This window comes from Battus philenor, unplaced genomic scaffold, assembly GCF_028537555.1.
Source record: "Battus philenor isolate CCGP_79_NKW_IND1 unplaced genomic scaffold, ilBatPhil1.0.hap1 SCAF_18, whole genome shotgun sequence".
Lineage (NCBI taxonomy): Eukaryota > Metazoa > Arthropoda > Insecta > Lepidoptera > Papilionidae > Battus > Battus philenor.
In genome coordinates this window covers 8,263,166-8,288,023 of record NW_027181680.1, presented here as the reverse complement: position 1 = coordinate 8,288,023, position 24,858 = coordinate 8,263,166, and the positions used below count along the sequence as shown (strand labels likewise).

General features: G+C 31.2%; 1 protein-coding gene across 1 annotated transcript; it reads right to left on the bottom strand.

Annotated features, from left to right (window-relative positions):
* Positions 1 to 10,041: 10,041 nt before the first annotated feature.
* LOC137920473 (vesicle-associated membrane protein 2-like) lies at positions 10,042 to 13,542 on the bottom strand. The gene is made up of 6 exons (XM_068763842.1): positions 13,478 to 13,542; positions 13,143 to 13,287; positions 12,198 to 12,276; positions 11,707 to 11,786; positions 10,656 to 10,707; positions 10,042 to 10,133 (listed from the first exon to the last, which is right to left on the bottom strand). The coding sequence occupies exons 1-6, from the start codon at positions 13,540 to 13,542 to the stop codon at positions 10,042 to 10,044; spliced, it is 513 nt and encodes a 170-aa protein (XP_068619943.1).
* Between the last annotated feature and the right edge of the window lie 11,316 nt (positions 13,543 to 24,858).

Sequence of the window (24,858 nt, the reverse complement as noted above, 5' to 3'; positions counted from 1 at the left end):
ATTAAGGAAAGTTTTATTTGTGTCATTAATATCACGAACTCTTTAATATTTTAAATACGTAATATAAAGAACAACAAAGCTGGTTTGTATGATTGTGTTAAGTAAAATATACATAATGTGTTTGCGGCGAGTGTTATTTATTTATTGTACTTTAAGTTAATTCAGCTAAAGCAGTGTGCGTCTTTCATCATTATCAAAAATTGCCCACCCTCCTCAAAGATTTTTAATAGGATCTGTTTTCATTTGTTTTATTTGACTCCTTTGATTGACGACCTCTCGTACTCCCTATCTTGTTTGTTATAGGACAGGGTTTGTTGATATTCTTTAATAATTTTTTCAATTTATTTCTGTACTCTTCTATTTTTCTTTATATGATCTAGTTTCCTTTTTCTTTCATTCTATAATTTTCTATAGTTCATTTTCATTCTTATTTCTGTTCATTCATCACTTTGTTTCAATAGGACCGATCGCAAGCAGCTAGCATCCATCGTCTTCTAATGATCTTAACAAGGTTGTCTATCTATCTTGTGGGTGGACGTTGTACGCTCCGCTTTTTAGTCCGTGGTCTCCGTCCTAGAAGCCCCCAGGGGCCATTTGCTCAGCGCGCTATGTAGCTACAATTAAGTATTAAACTTAACGCATAAATATTTACTAGAGTTACCTCTGCAATAATAACCTATCACGCTGCTGGATTACCTAATATAAATAAATAAGCTTGGATATCTTCACATCAGGAGAAACCAATTTTTTTATTTTAACAATTTCAAACGGTTTCACTTTCGCGAAACAGTTGGATAGTCAGGACGATCATTTGAGTAATTTCATTATATCACTATACGAATAATATACTACTTAATAATGTGTGAACTTTCTGTTCCACTTTGAGGCACTTAACACGCGCAGCCGGTTACTTCAATTTGTTTTCCATCAAAATACTAACGAACCACATATCTATTTAGTATTTTCCCTCACTGTTGGGAACCATTGGTCTTGACTTCGTCATACAGCGGTCTTTTTTTTCGTACCGTTGCACATTGGTTAATATATCATAACACTGATTGTAACTTCAATTTCTGTGATACTTGATATTCCCATAACTTCGGCGTCTCGGTTTCTTTTCTTCGGCTTTCCCACTCACTATCCAGCTCGCAAAGATATAATCATATCTACATTTAAAGTGGCCAGAATATCGCACGTATTAGAATGTATACTATGAATAGTACGTATAATAATGTTTACATTAAATCCGATAAATCAAAGTCTAATCTTCTGACATGCATTGTCAGAAGATTTGTTAAAAGTTAGAACATTTAATTTGTATCTTTGTAGTACTTCTTTTTAACGCTATAATAATATATGAGAATAAATCTCTATCTCTCTTATTTTTATGTTAGCTTGAGTAACTCTTCTGTAAAGGTCTGGCAAATATATATACTGCAACAGCTTTGTATGTAAAAAAATAAGGTGCCTTTGGTAAAAATATACTACAAATTTTTACACATTAAATTTTAAAGTAGTCGTTGTGTCTTTTCCTAGGTTACCCAATATCTGACATATCATTCTATTTCGACTTGACGTTGATTTGTGGGATGTTTAAAGTTCCTAACCAATAGTTGCTAATGTGATTTATGCAACTATTACAAGTTTTAATAATTATTTGCCTACAAAAGATTTTTATAGTCGATTTCCAAATTGTAATAATAAATTCTGTAGTAAAATATTTTACATCTACATTAAATCCTGTATGAGAGATACGAAGAAATATCATCATAGCAAGATATATCATACATCGCTGTCCTATTACAGTAAATGTTCTAAGCCTACAGGAGGTAATGTCTGACAGATTAGACTTTAGAGCAATCGTAATTTCAATTACCATTCCGCTGTTCCACTGCTACGATTTAAACGCCTTAAAACAATCATTTTAACACTTTTTCGCACGATCACGTTACTGCATAATATCTCTACTCAGCCGACAGATAAAACTGCCCACTCTTGACACGTAATTAAATAGTGCTCCGAGTGTTAATACTAAATTTAATATCTCAGAACAAACTTTACCAGTTGTAGGTGCGAAATCCTGTAGCCCCTACCATTGGCTAATAAAAGAAATAAACTTGACAGTACGCAGAATACAATCTTTAATAATCATTTTCTTTGCTTAGAAAATATGATTTTTTTTTCTTAGCCCCCGCTATTGGGGACCTCTCGATCCCTATCTTATTTTATTTACGGTGTATTACTATCAATAGCTTTTTCATTTTACATTTTTATTTTCACGCTCTCACTTTCATCCTTCACATTTTCTCTTATTCTCTCAGCATTCGCTTACATTTCATTTTCACATCACTGCCCATCCTTCGCCGCATTTCTTAGAGATTTTAATTATTTACATTTTCAATTATTATCATTACTATTATTTATTTTCTCCGATATTTCTTTTCTAATGTAATTTTAAACGTTTTTCTAGTATTTCATGTCACAGCTCAGTCTTCTTCTTATTAGGTTTTAAGTCGTCTTATTACGTCACTAATCGGATAATGATTAAACCGGAGGGAAACCGCGCGGCTGTTCTCGTCTTCCAAAAGCTAAGCGATGTTCCCGTAATAATGCTCCTACCCATTTCCATTTCAGTAGACATTATTAAACCTCCATACACGTAGAAAATATGATTACCTAACCTATAGGTGATCTATAGTCATGATGAACTGTAAATTCGTTGTTCGATGTAGTATGTTGTAAACCTAGTGGCAGAGCGTATATTACAAAGATTTAATATAAACTTTTATTTCTTTTTGTTTTTTTAAGGCCAATCTGTTGTCCAAGTGACATTTGCAGATTCTGCAGGTTCGAGGTAGCAGGAAGCAAAAGGGGCCTATTTTTTAAGGGAGCGAAGCCACATGCATACCGGAGGAATCTCAACTCATCAATCTCAGTGTTGGGCACTATATTTTCTTGGTTCTAATAATTATAAATTCTATATTGAGTGTTAATTATAGATATTTTTTTATATAATTTTAAAATAGTAAAGAAGAAAGACAAGTTATATATATACACCACGAAAATTTAGATAATCATAAATCTTTGGAGTACATTCATACGCTTGCTCTTTATTTAATTTTTTATTACCTTAATTATCTATCTTCGAGAATAAGTCGTAACACATTCAATACGAAAACGGTTGTAACTTTAGACGCTTTGTTTTCTTAGACAGTTTCCACAGTGAAAATAATTGACTGTCGGCTCTAAGAAATATCGTTTTCGCTTTTTATTTTTTGTAACAAGGCAAACAAATAACAAAATTGTACTTTAATAGCACCAAATTAGCAATAATCTTACACGCTATTTATATGTTTATGTAATACTATAAAGTTGTACATACACGTATGTTTAATAATGGCTACCTATTAAAACTAAGTAATATTTTATTAAAGGCGAAATTGGGCGGAAAATCTCGACTTTTTCAAATGGACTGGCAAGTGTATACAGAGGATTGAGGATTGAGAATTGGTAATAGGAGTAGAGCTTTTTTCACCTGAGTACAAAAACAATATAAAATTACTTTTCTTAATAATATGTTTTGGAAACTTGGTATAGTGATTCCATATAATCCTGAGATAATTTTCGCATCATTAATAATTTTTTTGGACCACAACTTCGAATAAACACATACGCTTTTGTTAAGTACATACAACCTACTGTAACTACTTCACAAAAGTATATAGTATCGTTAAATTTGTGTACCTAATATATTAAAGACAGATGTCATCATATATATTAGTCCTATTTATTATTTTATTATATTATATTTTATGTACCTAATATATTAGAGACATCATGTCATGCTCCGTTTAGATTTTCCAAAAACTTTAATTTTAATAAAAGGCAAAGAAGCCGAAACGATGTCGCATAATTGTAATAATTTTTAACTTATTTTATAAATGTATGAACAAAATAATGAATGAAATATTTAAAAATTGAGAATCTTCGCTTTTATTTGTTTAATACAATGGCAAACAAAAACGTTTCTAGTACTGACTTCATATCTTTAGAGTTAGTAAGTTTAAGCCTCTGCACGTATACAAATATCCTCCCAAAATTAGAAATGGGTCGGAATCGACCATAAAGGTTCGCTTCGAAATAGTCATACATATTTAATTTCCAAGATTTGGTATAATATACCGTTGACAGGTAGCTTAGCGGTAAAGGCTTCTACTGTCGATCGTAGATCACGGGTTCAATATTCGAGATAAAATCATATATAATTCACACTTTGCGCATTCAACCCTCCTACCAATCGTGGCGATTATGTGATATCCTCCCATGGATATGTTTGGGGGAGGGCCATCATTTACAGTGGACGTCTGTGGTCTGAAATGGTTACGACGAAAAATATACAGTTTCCGTCACTATATTTTCTTCCCTCATTTTTAAATAATGAGTAGGTTTTATAATTTACATAAATTATGTGTCTCCCGAAAATCGAACCTATTAGGACATAGGTTCGATTTTCGGGAGGATCATAAATTATTCTTTAACCACTAGACCATTACTATATGAAGTTTGGTTTCTTTCAAGAATACTTATCATAAATGTAGAGTGCCCATCATTTTATTTCTTAAGAAATATTTTCTACTTGTTAGTATTAATCTTTTTCAAACAAAAAATTTTGAAGAATAAACGAAAGGTCATTTCATAGTACCCGGATATATCATTTGAACTCCGACGTACCAAAACAAATACTGGATTGCATAGTAACTTAAACAGAATGTTGAGAAATATATTTAAAACTCTCTTTTAAAATGTTTTCTAAGAACATAAATTTATTCATTGTTATCTTTAAGTTATTACAGACATTAAAATACAAAAATATGCAATCTAAATAGATACCGCCCAGCAGACGTAAATAAAAACCCAAACTCGTACATCAAGTGTCAGCCATTACGCCGAATAGAGATCTTATAAACTTTATAAACACTCTTCGAGCAATTGTTATTCGATTCAGATCGCCTAGGCACCCTTTAATTTAACCTCACATTAAGTGTTCGAATACTACCGACATTACTTTACCTTTAGTGACACGAGCGCATAATTCACGTCATAGCGGCCATTACTGTAAGTCAAAATGGCGGGCAACTATCAAAGAGAAAGCTCGCAAGCTCTCACATCATTCTCCATGGTCTTGTCTACGAAGCGCTCGTAGAAACAACTATAGCCCTGAACAATGCACTCCGTTCTCAACTTTATAACAATGGAATAAGATTAAATTTCTATGTTCATATTAAGTAATTTTGTTCATTTCACTATGACAGGACTAAATTTATCAATTTAAGAAGATTGTCCGTTGTCTTGCGGTATTAACACGTTAGCGTTGTGTCGGAGATCGTTGCTAAATATTAAATTATGGAAGTTTCACGCTCTACCGATAACACACTGTGCAATATCGGCTTAATGGGTTTAACATAAGTGAGTCATTCCAGCTGCTATAATGCTGAAAATCGATTTATAAATTTGCATGTTATATATATACACATACAATTCCTCTGTCGGAATGATTATTATTATCGACGATTAAAAATTTTAAGTCATTATTATTAAAACCTAGTACCGAATACTTTAATCATTTCGTGTGAAGTATGTAGATACGAGATAAAACAGTGGCAAAAATGCACTCTAGTCCGCAGAATAAAAGAACATCGATTTTAATATGGACATGATACCTCTTATCTCTATCCCAAACATTCAACCGTGCTATTACTATTTTTTCTATTTATATTATATATTTTATTTCTATTTATATTTTTTTTATTTATATTATTAAAAAAAAACATTATTATCGTTATACAGAGAAGTAAAAAATGAATACGAGGAGTGTCTGATCAAACTAATATATATATTATAGCCTTCCTTATCAATTTCTGAATAGACCGGCTGGGAGCCACCTGCATCCTACATCTTTTGTTGACGTTAACAAGATCGTCTGTCCACTTTTTGGGTGGACATCCAACTATTCATTTACTAACCCATCGTCCACGCTCCAGAATCTTAAGGCGCACGAGCAGTTCAACATGCCAATTCTTTGGATTATGTATATTACAAGCGTTCGTCATTTCCGAGTAGAGTCGTGGAAAATTCCTGAGCAAAGCCCACTAAATGGCTCGTTAAGCAATAGTGAAATGTCGCATTTATATAGTTACCATTGAAGCAATGAATTTAACTATAAAATTTTCAATGAATAATTTATAAACAATAACAGTGAAATGGCGGTAAGTCTAGTCTAGTTATCGTTAGTAAATTGACTTATTAATGCATCAAAAGGTTTCCTAACAATAATAATTACAGCACTGTTATGATATCACGAATGAACGATTAGGCATACGTAAATTTATATTGCACTGCTTTCATAGGCTAACATTATCTTCGCATGCTTATTATTGGATCTGGCGGTGTCGCCACACGTAACAAACTCGTGGATATCAATCAGTGTCACTAGTTTAGGGATCTATTTTTTTCGTCATCGAGCATTCGTCACATCATTGAAATTATTTCGTATTTAAAATAATAGCATACATAGTTATATTAGATATACAGAGTTATTATGGTATTAATTTGTTTATACGTAATTTTTTTCCCTTTTCTATTTAAGTTTTTTTTTCTACTTTCATTTTACATCAATAATTATAAAGAAGCATTTTAATTGGGGCTGCCAAAATAAATATTTGTAACCTGCTATAAGTGAACTTGTAATTGGCTCCCGGTTTAACAATATCATTGGTATATATAAATTATGTCTGCTTTGAGCTCATATAAATAGGCGAATGTTCTTTCTAAACGTCGAAAATAAATTAGGTGAAGTCACTTGGAGAACTGCGTACCGGTTAGATAGCACACCGATAGGCCAAAATTTTCTGGCAAAGAATAATGCGAGAACTTTCTTATGTTTTCGTTTATGGGAGCCATGACAATACTAAGATATCTGGACAGAGTAACTTTTTTACGCTGCACACAAGTTTAAAACTTGCGTTGCGTTGTTCGAATTCGATATTCATGATAAAGATAATAGAAAAACAAATAACACATATATATATATATATATATATATATATATATATATATATATATATATATGTGTGTATATATATATATACATATATATATATATGTGTGTGTGTGTGTGTGTAAGATCTGTGCTTGACCAAAAAAATGCATTTAGTAAATAAAACATTGATTTCAATATACATCTTTATTTTTATTAACATTCGTAATTAAGAAAATTTATTAATAAACAGGATAATAACAATAAAAATCCTTTCTATGGTTTTATTTAAATAATAACAAGTTTTAAAACATGGCCGTTTATGAACAATTTGAAAAAAATTGATATAGTGCGATCTGCAATAAATTTTAAAAGGAATTCAGCCCCTGGAAGGAGTGTTTATAATAAAAAAAGTTTTAACGATTTAAATCTCAGTTTTTCCAAATGTGTTTTTAAATGTATATTGTGATTTAGATCCAAGGTTAACATATTTAATTGTGCATTTGTTTAATTGAAGGCAAAAAAAAATTATTTTTAGTATATTTCTAGTTTAATTAAGATATCGGTACAGAGATTTAAATACATTGTTGGCACTATATGTTAAGAAATGATTTTAAATACACTATTATTATTTAAATTGTAATTGAATTAATAAACCATTGAACGAATAAAAATTTCTTTTTTATTTTCTACAATAAATCGAATATTACTTTGAATACAATACATAGATCTTTGAATAATTTTTAACTTTATACAAACATTTTCTAGACATACTATTTAAAGCGAGGAAACAATCTAATATACAATATAATTAACATTGCGTGTTTATAACATTTACACCGATAAGATGTTTGAACATCACTATAGTAAAATATCATACGTGGTTATAAAAGAACTAATATTGTCGATGGCACCATTGTGTTTTCAGTACGTATTATGAAACTAAGTAAATATTATTAATAAATTCAAGCTTATGCAGAAAAATTACTTTACATATCTCTATGTGTGAAGACGAATCTAATACTAAAATTAAACTGTAAAATACCTTTCACTTTAAATACTCACTTACCAATTGACATAGATATTTTAAGTGAAATAATTGACAATAATATTGCATTATTAAAAATAAAATTAATTTAGTTCTATCCACTCCGTCGAATATGTGTTAAAAATACTAAAATAAGCAAAGAAGATTTATGTTATGCAAATTCTGATACATAACTTACAATTATCAATTCCTTCGGATACTATTTCATGGTATATATAATTTTGCACAACATTGTGCAGATTAAGAATATACAATTATGCGTAAATGTGAAAGTAATTTCAATTAAGAAGCGATATATATTATATTATTCAAAAATCGTAATATTTTTAGACGCTATAGATCTTTTTAAACATTTTTAAATTTACAACATTCAAAAACTTCTAAATTTTTGTTGGAATTCCAACCAATCGTAATCACTTTTGCGTCATTGTAGTTTGTGAAAAAAATTAGACATTTTAAAGATCTGACTTATTTGATTTATTTAAACGTTGCTCTATCTATCAAGTGATTGTAATTATTTCAGGATACAGAAGTAAATGTTATTGTTTCATATTTTTTTATAAAAACATTCCTTTCTTACAGAATAGTCATTGCTTTCATTAATTTCTTGCGCGTTTCTTTTTCGCCTTTCCCGTCATTTTGTTTTTAATGTTTATCGAAGGTGATTACTAAGTAAATCTATATATTTTATAGACGCTGTATATAATTAGAGAATAACTATTGTTTGTAATAAATTACGCACCCGTTTATTAATATTCATCGTCGGGCATTTGTATCCAAGTTACATATACTTTCCTGAAAAATTTACATGGTCACATTAGTTATGTTTTTATTATTGGTAGTCAATTGCAACGATAATCATAGTAAAAGTATAGTGTGGAATGAGTGAGTGTCAGATAGTTCGCACATCCCATAAACTACAGCATAAATTCACTTAAAAGAACATAAACATATTTAAATTACAAGGCATAAGATATTGCGTTAGCGTATTATTACATACTAAAAAGCATTACCATCTTAATAAATATAACATACCAATCATTAAACTGTATGTGTAGAGAGAAAAGTAATAAAGCTAAAAAGATAAATGAAATGTGATGTAAATTGTAAAAAAGTAATAAAGATAAAAAAGGTATCCATTAACAAATGTTAAACGCGTGATCAATAGCTTAACTGACAATTCTATCTATAACAAGCTTAAAACTTGTAATTAGTGTGGTGTCGTGCAAAAATTAAACCATTTAAAAAGTATATAAATCAAGCGATCAATTTCAAATTAGATTTGTTCTTTAATTCACACCTGTTGTACTTTCTTACTTTTAAGAACATTAAACTAATAGAACTTATAAATAAGTACTACGATTTAGTAAAGGAATTAATTACGAATAAATTCATAGTGATTTCTTTAAGCGGTAGTAGGAGGTACAATATCAAAACTACTCTATATCCGGCACAAACATTTAAGCTTGACAAATGTGATTATCATCTCATTTCTGAAAAGGGCTTCTAGCACAACATTGATAAGCTCATTTACAATTCGGTTAGACGGAAAGAAGAGTCTGGTTGATTAGGGCGGACCCCAATCCAATACTTGGAGGCCACCTACACGAGTCGCAGTCGTTAGCTCCCTGCATCATACCTGTCCCACTCTCTACAACGCGATCCACCCAGCGAACGCACGGTGAATCCATTGAATGTTGTAAGTTTCGTCTCCTATATTCACTCAATGGTCTGTTATAGTGAATCCTACATTAGCATAAATCTACTTTTAATGAAAAATTAAGAAACGTATTATACTGTCACTTATTATTTCCTATTTTAAAATAGCACTTAGATACTAAAAAGAATCAGAATCATATCAAAAGCATAGATAATTAAATTTAAAGCAGATACAGGCATGACACACACATGACAAGAAAGATTGATAAAAAAGCAAACGAATCTAAGTAAACCTATGTTACTCACAATTTTTAGCAACGGGTGGTACAGTGCTATTGCCGGGCGCGCCTGAAGGAATGCTGGGCAAAGTCGGCGTGCCACGGTACCGAACTAACCAAACATTTCTTTAATATTATCACCTGCAACAGCCATAAGCGGAACATATGCTGGGAAGCGACTAGCTTCTACACTACCTCCGCTATGTTCAGTTATGACTTGGAACATATTAAATTGTTTCGTACAAATTTACGTAGCAATTGTTAGGTTTAATAGTTCATTATACTTCTCTTGTAGGATTACTTATAACAAGTTTTAATTGCGTATTGGTATGTTTGCTATCAGTAAGTTTGTACCGTAATTTTAATGCTAAACATTCACATCTAGAAGAGGGAAGCATAGACCACAGATCGAAGACTGAAGAAAAGAATTGTTGTTACGGTTATTGGTGTTGTATTTTGAGTGTTAAAACCTATGATAATTAAAAATGTACCACAGTTTTATTATATATGATGAAAAATATATTTAGCAATAATAATTTATTCCATCGACTTTGTTATTATTGTGTTAATTAGTTTCTGTTGTTTTAAAAAAATTACGTCATAGTTTTTATCGATCATACTTTGCTGTACTTACCAAACAATAATCCGATTATAACCAGCCCAATCACACCCATAATAATCATCATCTGAAAACATATTGCATTAAAACTTTAGTTGTGATAATAATATTACTATACAAATTAGAATCAATGGCACAAAAACGTGGATGGCATTGCATAAATCAATATAAAACGATTATTTATTCTAGGTAAAGAAATATTGTACAGATAATTTAGTTCTTTTCTTTATACTACACTACCAAGGAACAAGATGTTAAACATATGTTAAATAATAATGGCTGCCCATAACAAATGACTATATCGCCTTATCTATGGTACACATATCTTAAAGTGGGTTCGTAATATTATTATCATTAATGACTTTTGTGGGCACAAAGACTCGTGTCGTTCGTCGTCGATATCATCGGCTGAAGCCTGTAAACTGTAATGCATAAGCCGCATTCAAAAATTTCTATGGGGGATATACCAAAATCGCCATGCTCGGCAGAAGAGTTAGTGATCGCAGTGTAGTATTATAATACGCATAGGGCGCTGCTGCTAATCCTCTTAAAACTTATTTGTAATATGTGGCAATTCAATATAACTAATGCACAAATTGTGAATTATATATATAAAAATTGTAACCCGGAAATCGAACCCGCAATATACGATCGCAAGTCTCAGTCCTCTACCGCTGAGCAACCTCTGCTTAAACCCTCAGTTATTTTATACGGCTCCTTTTCGAGCTTTTCGATCTACCCCTGTCATAGGTGAACAGTGACAGATTTTAATAAGATTTTTTTTCTTTTTTTTAGTTTGTTTTTTCCCACTTTAGTACTTTACTACTACTTTTTCCTCTTTCCTCTAAAGATCAAAATTTTGGATTTACTTTACATTATATTTTTTTATTTTAACATTTATATCATGGTTATCTGATTATGTGTTTATGACGAAATTATTGTAAAGCTGTTAGTTGGTCTTTGATTTTATACATACCTCGTGATTTATTACAATATTTATTTTACCTGTTCCTAATGGAACTAAATAAATAAATAAAATTGTTGTACATTGAGAAATGTTTGTTACCTTTAAGTTTTGTAGCCAAAATTTATTCTTCAAGCTTTTTGCTTGCTGCTCGAACTGTGACGCACCATATTGTAGAGCATCTGTAAATATATTAAAAGAAATTAACTATATATGTAATTAGCATAACATAAGTAATTAAAGTAGTATTTTTCATGCATATATTGCATATCGACCATCTTGGGTTGACCTATAAGGCATTGAGTCCGTCATTACATAAGTTGTAAAAATTGAATAAATAAATAACTTTTATGAAATTATTTTTATTTACGATCAAATTAATCCTCTATTTCGTCTAAGGCTGTTTTGAGCTCTTCCTAGATGGTGGTGCGTTTGGAACACTAGCTTAAAGTAAGGGAGTGCCATTACAGGAAAGCTCATTCTCTATCAAGTTGAGCTCTTCCGGTATTCTTCTTGTGGCTTATGTAAGTGATAATGTTAATCCTATGTGGATAATAATGTGAATAGTAGTCATATTAAACTTTAATTTTTACCTGCTCTATCATCCAGTTCAGACAATTTAGCGTCTCTGTCTAATACTTTTTCAACATTTGCCTTCATGATGTCAACAACCTAGAACCCAATTCCATGTTAATAAAAACACAAAAACGTAAAGTAGCTTATTACTCCTTCGTGGGTTTTTGTAATATTTAATGCTTTTACAAACGCAATACCATCGCTATGTCAAGTAATAAAAATACACAATTTTTTTACAGTCACGCGATGGATAACACTGGCTTCGTTCAAAAATGGACATAAATAATTGTAGCTAAATATTACAAACAATCACCAATAACAAAACACTAAATATATAAATGGAACTGAATTGAACTTCTGATTTTTTATATAATTCCTGTTGAAGAAATTGACACCACAATGAATGAAATCAAGTGTAAATAATATCCGTGATAACGTTGGCTCTTATTAGGTCCTTTGAATCCTTGTAATTGAAGCTCTGCTCCCTATCCTCCAGGGTTTAACATGGATGCCAGAACACCTCTGCGAAAATGAACACTGTACAACAGTTTCTCCTGTAGTTTACGCAGCATTACATCATAGTCAGGATTAACGGAAAATCTGGAACTATTTTAACTGTTAAAAAATAAAATTACTGTCTTTATATAACATCAGAACAGGTATTTTTATTTATTTTTATAAGGAGTTGTCAATAATTGTGTATACTTCCTAAAGAGTCTATAACTTAAGCAGACAATATACAAATATAACAGTATAAAAACAATTTAGAAGCTAGTTCCACGTGTACAAAATAGAAAAAAAATGTATTACGTATTTAACAATAATTATTACAGTTATTCAAACTGTAATAATTAAATACTGGTCTTATTGGAAATACGGAAGAGGCCTATATCCACAACTTGCCGATTACTATGAAATCTAATGTGTCTAAGATTTTAGTATAGGATATTTTCAAAATACACCTCATCAACTTGAGCTTGTGTCTGCTGTAACCTGCGCTGCGCTGCGATTTGCTGCGGGGTGCGAGGTCCGCCGATGATTTCCCCATCGGGTCCAGTTTGGGGTTCCGCTGGGGCCAAACCTCCGGGTGTCTCTCCTTCCGTTGCCCTTGAAATATTGAATCCATATATTAATGCGACAAAGCTTATGGCGCTAAGATTTTTTATAGAACGTTAAATGTTGTCAATTATAGCTTTACAGTAATTAAACTCGAGAGCTCACTCGTGGGTTGCTAAAAGGGCTGATACATTAGGTATCCAGTGAATTGGATGGCCACAAAACTCCTAGATCTACTAACAGTTTGGTGTTCCATGAAATCCAACTTGGCTTAGACCGTACTTCTTGGCTAAGAATGTCACTCATTACGCGACTGTGTAACACGTGGTACAGTGTTCTTCAAACCATGTATCAAAAATTGTAAATTAAAATAAGAACTTGTGGAAAACCTATTTACAATAAACTGATATGCATTGATAAAGTATATAAATTTACAGTTATTCTCCGCGGTTTATTTACGTCAAAAACAATTACGCTATAAAAGGGGTTTCTTTGTCTAACTGTAAAATTTTATCACTTAAATACATGGGTGCTAACTAAAAAAACGGTTTATTTTTGTTTTTTTTTGCAGTAAACAATATGCTAATTAAAATTTATCAAATAAAATACTATGATAAAGAACAAAGCCCTAATTGTGTGTAACATTTTATTCATGAAGCCTAAATAATAATTTAATACCTACATCTTAAAATTAGTGTTATGGTTTCAAACTCTTACTCACAAACAAAATCAAGCAGTGGCATTAATTAAAAATATTTTTTTATATGATTTTTACTTATTTTTTTATTTTTTGCTATCAGAAAGGCAAAGTTAAGTTAATTTTTATATTAATGTGAGCTTGAAAAATAAACTGATATCAGCTATCGTGTTCTATGATCTTTGGAAGGTAATAACACTGTACTAGCGCCTTTTGTATATTTAATACACCAAGCACTAAGCCAGTATAATAGTAATGCCGTCTAATCAATAGAATGGTTGGCAAACTGCCATGACAGCCATACTAACACTGCGTCATTACATTCAAGGTATTATGTAAAAATGTTGACGATTACGCTAAAATAAAGCTGCGGCAAATTCTACTTTATCCGCAATGTTCTTTGAAAAGAAAACTGCAACCTCGTACAAGTACTTACAAACTTACTTAGTAAAAATCTCTTTTAGGGGTGCTTACGCGTTAAGAGTCCATATGGTAAAACAAACGTTTTTTAACACAAAGGTATTTATCGTCCTCCGCATTAGGACAATTAATGTAAATCAATAGAATAACCTTGTAACCGATGTCAGTATTAACTTTGAACCTTGCAACCTTTTCCACGACTAGTAATAACTTTTTTATTTTTAAACTTATCAAATTAATTTTATTAATTAAGATTCAAGAAATAGTTAAAATCTTTGCTTACTAAAATTTTAAAATTACAAAGGGATACCGAGAGATACCGATTTCTAACACCTCCTCGATGGTCCCTGAAATCGCATCGTAATAATATTTACAACCTTTCCGTAAGCGACGCTTGTGGTAAACCTTAAGATGACACAATTCACTAACTTAAATTTAACTTAAATTTAAATAAATGACGTTTACCAATATTTTAGTAATGTTTGCGAAATAATAATCCTACACTTTATTAAACCTCACTATATTTTTTCACTTTGGGACCAATTTTTTCAGACCTGTAATATTTTACTATTTATCTACTAGCAATTATACTCAGGATTTGATTGAATCAATTGTCATTTAAGTATGTAGTATATGTACCGAAAAATATATAAAGTACGCATGTATAACAGATAACATAATTGATATTGTATATTGTTTATAAATGATTATTATTTCCGACGAAAGATATTTTGCATCTTGCCAAATAAATTTTCAGATATTTTACCTACTAGCTTTAATTACTTGATTTCTGAAATATTTATCGATTTTAGGAATTTCGTTGCAGAATAATGTTAAAATACAACTTTAAAGACAACGTTGATTATAAAAGTCTTTAATTTTGATTATTCATAAGATACACGAAATTTATAGAACAGAAAAGACCTGAATATAACCGAAGAGACGGGATGAGTCAATCGTATATCTCATGTCAGGTGAAACGCCCTTTCTAAATCAGTGTTTTGAGTTTTGAAATACAAAATGAGTCACCAATTTATGACTCTGCATCTCTTCATCTAATGTTTTCAACTTTACTTTTAATTTCTTTATTTTACACTGTTATTAATTTCATTATTAACATGTATATCTATATATCTATCTATCGTCATCATGAATCTGTTTGGCACTATGTTAATATAGATTATCTTAGTTGGTGGTTGTTGCGTTGGGGCACCACCGCACTTGGTGAATCTAACTAACTTTATATAATAACTTAATTTGTTCGTTTGTCTCTATATTTAATTGTTTACCATTTACTGTTATTATTAGATTGTATCACTTTTCCCACCCAATTTTCCGTAATTTCTTCTTTTTTTTTTCTATGTAAAGAAGTAAATAATGCAGAAAGTAAACAAGATATTTGGCACATTAAACAAACTTTTTTAAAATTAACTACCAACAAAAAATTTTTCGACACTAGATTCTTATTTCATTAGTTTTTCTATGCCATTATCATAATTAAAAATGTCATGGCACGCCTTTGAAAAAACATGCAAAAGCTCTTCGTCGCCAGTAACAGAGATATTTTGCAAAAATATGTAGTCCTATTGCTGAAAAAGTTTCTAACTAAAAATTACGAAGAGGTTTAAATAAGTAATAATTTTTTATTACTAAATATTATTTTTATTAATAAATACTAAAAATGTATATATAAAAATATACACTTTTTTATTTATTATATTAGTATAATTTAAAAATTAAATTCGTTATACATAAATTCTATTGTTATACTCAATTATTTTGAATAAAACGCCGGTTACACAAAGTTTCATGTAATATTTCCTGAAGTCTTTGTTATGTCAAATCAACCGGCTTACCGCAGTGTGATCTAACCGCATTATTAATACATAAATACCTATTTAAGTATTCAAATTTAAAGTAACAAACTTATTTTTAAGTGGGATACAGTGATTTAATAACTATTTACACAGTTTAAAGGATTTGATTGTAAAATAACCTCTAAAAAGCCGGTAGCAAATTTCTAAAAATAAATAAAATTACTTACATTTTTGCTTGTTTCGTGCCGACTACGGTGTATCAAGCTGTATCAATGACAATAAAGTTCTTCACCGTTTAATTACGACGTGTACTGAAGAGGATAGCTTTTAAGCTCTCACTTGAGTTTTCAGGAGAGCGCGATTGCCGCATACTCGGTCGGTGTTGGCCGCAGTAGCGTTGCGCAGAGAGGTGCTTTGCGTCACTTTGTTTTTCATTCATAATTCGAGTATCGTTATGTGTAAAATTTTAACTTAAATTTTAACAAAATTCGTTTTATATTAAGATGTCGATAGAGTGTTTAAACACTTCTCCTTTTTTCTACAATATCACTTTTACGAAAGTATATAATGACTATAATTAATTTAACTTAAAACATATTGTTTGTGTATTGTTTTGTTATTATTTACAGAGCAGATATTAGTGATATCTCTCTATAGACCGCTAAAGGATTTAGGCCTTTCAAGAGCAAACAATAATTTATTTTAAGTGGGTTTCCGAAACAATATAGTTGTGATGAATAAAATTTTAATTAGGTTTGAAAAAGATCTAGTCTATGAAGACGACCAATGCATTGCAAGGAGTTCTCTCTAAACCTTCTCCGTACAACGCGATGATAGCTCGGTAAATCAATGGAATGCTCAGAACATCTTATCTTATTTATTTTAAGTAGCATGAAATTTTAAAAATATTTAAAAAATTTCATTAATATGATTTCGATCGCAACTGTACTGCATTAATCGGTTACGCATGCGCTCCGGTTCGCTCGTGCTGCCCCCATCGATTGACGCTACTCGTGAGGTAGGTCCGGGGTACAGTGCACGTCTCGTATGAGCTCAATGAAAGTATATAGTAATTTAATAATTCACAAGAATATCTCTCCTAACTAAAAAGGGGAATTACGATACAAACAAGATCTCGGCACAAATACTGAAGTCCGCACGAGGTTTAGGTCTCCTCCACGACCAGTTCTAGGCTGCCCGCATCCAATGGCTTGTTGCAACCTTAATTATATTAAATTGCAACCGCCATACTTTAATCAGAAGTTATAGTCAGTGGAAAAATTACATGACCAATTTGAATATGTTAGAATATAGCGAGCCGAGTCGTGACTCCCATGGGAGCACTCAAGCTTATTGCTACCTATAAAAGAAGTTTAGACTTAGCGCCTTTGCCGCTGAAAAAAAATTAAGTTATTTCAATGAGCACTGAGACCCCTGCTGATCATAGGTCGCAAGTTCGATTCTCGGGATACAATCTTATAATTTACACTTTGATTTATTTATTTATTAACACTTTATTGTACACCAAAGCTATTTAAAAATAAAATGGAAATATAACAAAATAACATCGATAATAACTAAAAAATGACAATTTATATACAGGTACAAGAGGCAGTCTTATCGCTCGTTATGATTTCTATCACACAACCTTTGGATGGAGCTGAGAGAAATGAAGGAGAGGACAGTTTAGGGTGTTCATAATAAAGAAAAAATTAAACAAATAAAATATAGTAAACATTTCAGAGTATAATACACTTGCACATACATAAATATTTTAAAATATATACACTTACGCTTATATATATTTTATAAGGAAAATGTATTACATAAATACGAATAAATAACAAATGCTACACAAATATCTATTTTAAAAGCTGGGTGCTCTTTTACCATCTTTACTTTACTAGCGTGTCTTATTGCTTTTAGTAACACATGGCATAACGTGACAGCGACGATATTGCACTTTGTGCTTTAATTGTATAGGATTACCTCTACTCACTAACAACTTTCCAAAGGATAGGTTGCAGCGTCTTTTGCGTATCATAGCACCAAACTATGATTTCTAGCCCGCCTGCCAAGCATTCCGATTATCGTACATCTCCTCAGAGATATTTTTGGGGGAGGCCAATACCTGACAATGTCTATTGGCACAAAAGGCAGCGCAGGAAGAATAACGACTCCTAGCATAATTACTATTTCATGTGTACGTCAAATAACGTTCATTTTAAGCATAAGCAAAACATCTTCACGAGCTATCTAAAACCGAAGCAATTATCATTCGAAGAACTATTTTCTTTCACATAATGAACTACTGCCCAATTTCAAATACAACTGTATGACGCTTACTAATCGTGTATAATTCAAATATATTTTAGCCCTGATTTCGACGAAGGTAAAAAGGACAAAGGCCGTAAATATTGACAGTATCTAACATTACCGAATATTAACAACACAACAACAACAAGAAATTTACAGGCTTACTTCATAAGAAGACATTTCATAGCATAGTTATTGTTGCAGCCTAAATTATAAAATAAACCCGTACAACCAAAACCAAACAATAAACCGTATACCATAACAATGCGTTATATAAAGTTTTAAAATATGAAATAACATATAGTACCACATTGGTGATTACTTAAAAAACATGTGTTTACGATATTCATTTTAAATCCAAGTTCATCACACGCGACATCAGCCGGATATGTCGATCTTCAGAGCCACATAAAGCATTATAATTTCTACACAATACTATATACAGATTATGGTTGTTACAGTTGTAAAATGAAGTAGTAGATGTATAACTATGGTTTAAGTATTTGCTGTAAATTAATCTATTGTACACCCTAACTATAAATCAATGTTTTCTCAAATAATAAGTAACGTATTGATAATATATATTAAAAATTCGAATTAATACATAATAAAATTCATTATTAATGATACATACTCTACAGTGATCACTTTAAACAGGCTGATTAGATACAGGTGTAAATTATTTAAAGCATTTTGCTGATAAATGAGGTATATATTAAACCCTTTACAGCTTATACACCTATTTCCAAATACCATGTTGATGAACATTAACAGCAAAGTTTTAAATGTATAATACAATAGCTAGGGCTTAATAGAAAAATAAATAAATAACAAAAGCTTTAATAATAGATTGTATACCAGTACGAGTGTTTTGATTAAAGAGACATGAAATAAACCTTTTTTTTATTTCATATTTTTTCATTGTTAATGACGCAGAAAATATAACCTTTTAATTTATTATGATATTTATTTATTTACATATATAGTAAATGTATACGTACACATTATTCATTATTATATATCATTATTCACCGTTTCCGCAGAATATGTCCACTCCTGGACATGGGTGGTACCTTCCAATTTCAAATAAATCCGCATCCAGCGTCTTTGACTTCCGTCAACTTTAACAATGTCATTTGTCCATCACAAAGCTGTTATAAAATTCTCCATCTTCTGTTCTTATTAAAATGTAACGTTTATATTTGTGGGCGTAGGATTCTATTACTACATTAATTAAGTAAAAGTAAAAAAATACTAATTTCTGTAATTAAAAAGTTTACCGGCAGCTTTCATCGATGTTTAAATAAAAGCTTCCTTGGTGAACGATAAAGATTCTACGTCTAAGCTAATGCATGACCCCCGCGGTCACCGAGTTAAGAGATTGCAACAGACTCCGTCGAACGCTATGGATCTAATAGGTATATTATTATTTTATTACATAGAAATAATCAGTCTACGATTATACAAAAATATTTAAATATTAGTCTATATAATTAAAAACATAGATTGAATTTCTTGAATTCAAAAGTATACACATGAATAATGTTATCACCATCATTTCAGTGGTAATACCACCGTTAATAGATATAGGACTCCCCCACAAATATCCAAAAAGACCGGTTGGAAGTAACCCCAATCCAACGTCTTCTGACTAACTTAACAAGATTATATGTATACTATAGTCCATTATTTTTACATAATATGATTTTATTAAATAAGAGACTATAAGGCAGCATTCTCAAAACTCGAATTCGTCTTCAAGATGAACCAGTCAGCCCACCAGAAAACACAAATATTGTACCATTGCTTTTTTTTCAGAAGAAACATTAGAACCACCAATGAAGACATAAATAAATTAAAGGTGGCTCAAACGGCTATAGAAAGGAATCTAGTGGGTGTAAAGGACTGGTACAGGTCTGAAAGTCAGTGGCTTAGAAATCAGAGAGATCACAAATATTGACCTTAGACTCGATTGAAAATCTCCATGAATTAAGTTTTCTGGTACAACCACCTCCTAGAATGGGCCCTATATTGGACCACAGATTAGCAAGGCCAAGGTAAGCCACAGAAGCAATAGAGGGAGGACTCCATGAAGGTAGAGAGCAACATTTGGATCCTCCAACACTGTCACAAGGAAAAGTGGAAAAAAACTTAAGGAAGACTTCGGTAAATTTACAGTCGAGGTAGACCTGAAAAAAAATCGTTCTTATTTAAAATTGTGTCATCCCTTTTTACACACGATTCATTATAGTTATCTCCTGCAATGGTTTAAATAATCTTGTTAATCTTGTTTTGTATAAGATATATTTTTTTGTAAATAAGTTACAAACGTTTGACAAGTAATACAAGCGATACAAGTAATAAATCAAATTTATAGCCACTGCCATAAGGCCTTTTGCAAATTGATTGACGTTTACACTCATCCAAACACTATCAACCTCTCATTACAATCAATTACAAGACACCCATACTAGCGTTCATAAGTCCTGTACTCAGTTGAAGAATATCCACATCAATCTCTCTTATGATAAATACATTAAAAATAAATTTTATAAGCCCATTAAAATTAGGGCGGTCGAGCCGCAAGCAAATTGTTCAGAGCGTCGGCGAGCTATACAAAGGACGCCGACTAATCAATTGCCTCTAGAGGGGCCCGCACCGGCGCTCAGTTCCAACGGATAAACGTACTAACTGATGAATTTACAATTATAAAGTTTTCCTTTTTTATTTACGAAACTTTAACTTTAATTGGTACTATAAAGAAATAATCCTTCTGTCTTCTGCCATCATTTACCACTACACCTATAAATAACATTAATAAAAATCGTTAAATACTATATGCCAGTTTTCAAAAGCCTGGTAAAATTTCACTTGTAACCCGAGAATCGAATCCCCGACATACGATCACAAGTCACAGCGCTCTACCGCTGAGCTACCACGGCTCGTTAAAGTACAATAAAGAGTAAATTAGTGATATGATTTATTTCAATAACTCGTGTTTCATGTACCCCAAAATAAAACGCTAATTCTTACATATATACATACACTTTCTTGAAAATTTTTCTTGAAACAATATAAAAGTTATCAAATAATAAGTTACATGTGTTTAGCTCTGTGACGCTGCCGTTGTGAGGTACCAAATGCCGACCTCTCATTTGTTTTATTAGCGATGCTTCAAGAGGCATCGTAACTCACCATTCTAATGCACTTGTATATTATTTCAACTACACATTTAATTATATAAACTTTGGAAGCAATATTTTGACCGTTGCAAAACATTTTTAAGTTTTCGATTTTACAATACCATAAGTTAGTGGACTTGATTTTACACATCATGTTTATTCGTGATTATCGGTAATGTATATCACAGAAAAGGAATTATCTTGGGAAATCATTAATTTTAAATTATTTTCTCGATGTCCCTAACTAGACAATCATCGTCATCATTTCCGCCGCAACATGTCCACTGTTGGATTTGAGCTTCATCCCTAGATTTCTAATAGGAACGGTTGCAAGCAGCTTGAAATCAGTACCTTCCGACCACCTTAACAATCTGTTCACCTTGTGGGTGAGCGTTCCACACTGCGCTTACCGGTCTTTGGTCTACACTCCAGAACTTAAGTTCTTAGCTAACTTCTATCTACTTATCTCAACTTATATATTATATCCCAACTATGTAGATCTATTTAAACATCCACTAATAGTTATACTAGTTATATAATATGCATTTTTATTTAATAATTAATAGTAATTTTTGCAGAGATGATAGTCGATTTTAATTTTAATTTTATATAACCGAATTGAATAATTTTGCTATCGCTAAATTTCTTGCAAGAGGGATATAAAATTCTTGGTTTCCGTAACCTAAGTCAGGTGCAGCCTTTCTGGGCATTCTATCAACAATTAGCCCACTTAACCTGCAACTAGGCGTTGTAAACAAATCCCGGCTTTGTCCACCAAGTTAACATGGTCCAGCTAAGTGCTGGCCGATCCTTGTTAACTTTTTAGGTTAACAAGGCGACCGAGATGTTTACGTTCCCTGTTATTGGTACAAGGAGCTAGCGCCTTGCAGGTTTTTGTGTGGTCCAAGTTGATATTTTTAGCGATTACAATTATTTATTTCTCTATTTTTTTTAAGAATCTCATCATCATTTCAGCCGTAGACATAGATCTACTCCATAGATTTCCAATAACACCGGCAAGAAGCGGCATGTCTCCAGATTCTTTCGGCTACCTCAACAAGATTGTCTGTCCACCTTGAGAGTGAACGTCATTCGTTCTGCTGCGGTATAAGCATGTATACTTAGTCAAATTCATATTTTGTATGTAATGTTTTTTACTAATACAGTAATAGAGTCCTACACTGATAAACATTTCTAACTAATCTAACACTTTATATTTGTTGTTACTATGACTATGTACGTAACACAGTTTCTGAAAAACAAGGAATTTTTTCTTTAAAGAAAGTAAAAGAAATTTATACGTAAACCTTTTAAAATAGTAAAAATGGACTTTTTATGGAGCATTAAATGAAAAGCTTGATTTGATCACAAAAGTTTCTAAACTTGGATATATATCCTATGATCTCGGAATACACTTAATATAATAATTTTAATTGTCTGTAAGAGAAAGAATAAAAAGTTTTTTTTTATTATCCAAAATGATTAAATATTTGTGGCTGTTTTAATAAATAGAAAATAAATTTAAGGTGATCAATGATAACAATTTTTCGTGTTATGAAGTTTCTTAAATAAAAAATCATCTTAGAAAACTCTGGAAATACAAAAGTTCCAGTTACAATACATTGACATATTACATTGATTGGTAGTAATAAGAATTATAATGAAACGGTATAGTTAAAACATTCGCTTAAATCTTATGCCTTGAACATTTAGTTCGTCTTGTTTCAAATAGATATAATATTATGCGCGTAGTTTACTCCGACGACCTAAACTTGTTCGTTGATGAAAATTATTAATATGAATAAACATACAAATATAAAGTAAAATAATTAGGATGACAAGCTTGCGTAGAAACAAATATAAGGATTTCAAATCCTATTCGTTAGTTTAACATTGACATACTTAGCTAATGTATTAAGCAATATTTTTAAATATAAAAAATATCGTTTAAAAATAGATGATACTATTATAAATTTATGTAAAAAAAAAATATTTTTTCAAAACAGTGCAAATTTCAAATGACTTTATTTAACATTGATTCTAACAAGATCGGTAGTTTAATGATTAAATGTGTTTACGTTTTGCACAAAATAGATCATTATCATACATTTCAGCTGTAGGATTGATTTCCGAAATGGCCGACTTCCATCCAGTGCATTCTGATGACTTTAACTAGACAAATTAATTATGTCTAATTGTGTGTTATTGTGACTATAAATAATTTAATCAAGGAACCATCCCACATTTGTTACAGCAAAAATTATTAACAAAATTGAATTGCTTATAAAAAGGATTGTTCCAGCCTTTTTGCTGTAATTCACATCTTTTTCGATGATTAGTTCATGAAATATTCCAGAAAGAAAATAAAAACCAGCACTTTTTTGGACATATTTATTCAAACATCTTTATAATTTTTAACGTAACGTAAAAGAACGAAAAAGTTTTATTTAATCAAATTAAGAGTTTTTATTATTAAACACAAAAATACTGAAATATACAGCTATAAACTTGAAGATTTTAGAGTTTTCATTTGTGATTGTAAGTTATTATCTTAATTACCTTTTTTCAACAATGTAAGAATTTTTTAACAAAATTTTTAGCTGAACAGAGAAGAGGCTGAATTCGTTTCGGCCGAAAACGCGTTTTGCTATTGATGCACGAGGTGTCGCTGCACTTTGACCAAGTTCCGGTGAGCGCTCCAGTCTTCTCATAACCTTTACATTTTGACACGTAAATGTTTGCCGGACGCGGGCTCCCTATGTTTGTGGACGCGTGTGTGTCAACACCGCTCACACTACTCCAAATATTTTAAACTTCTATTGATCTCCATGTTTTACAATAAAATCTGAAGATATAATTCATTAACACACAAACCGACTTCCGGCTAAAGCAAGTAAATAATTATAATATTTCTTTTAATATTGACTAAAGTAACTGTATGTATCCCATTAGTTAGGCAGTCGTCTCGCTGCTGTAAGTGTGTTGCGTATGTTAGATTCAATTCCTTTACATAATAAAGCGATAACAGTATCAAATATATAGAAATATAATGTCCTTATAAACAAATTTTAGACTTTCATATCAATTGTATCAATGCTTACGTATGTTTTTTTTTCAGAAATAATTTCTAGCTTATTATTATTGAGAGACAGAAAATAACAGTAGGAGAGCCACATAACGCGGAGAATGG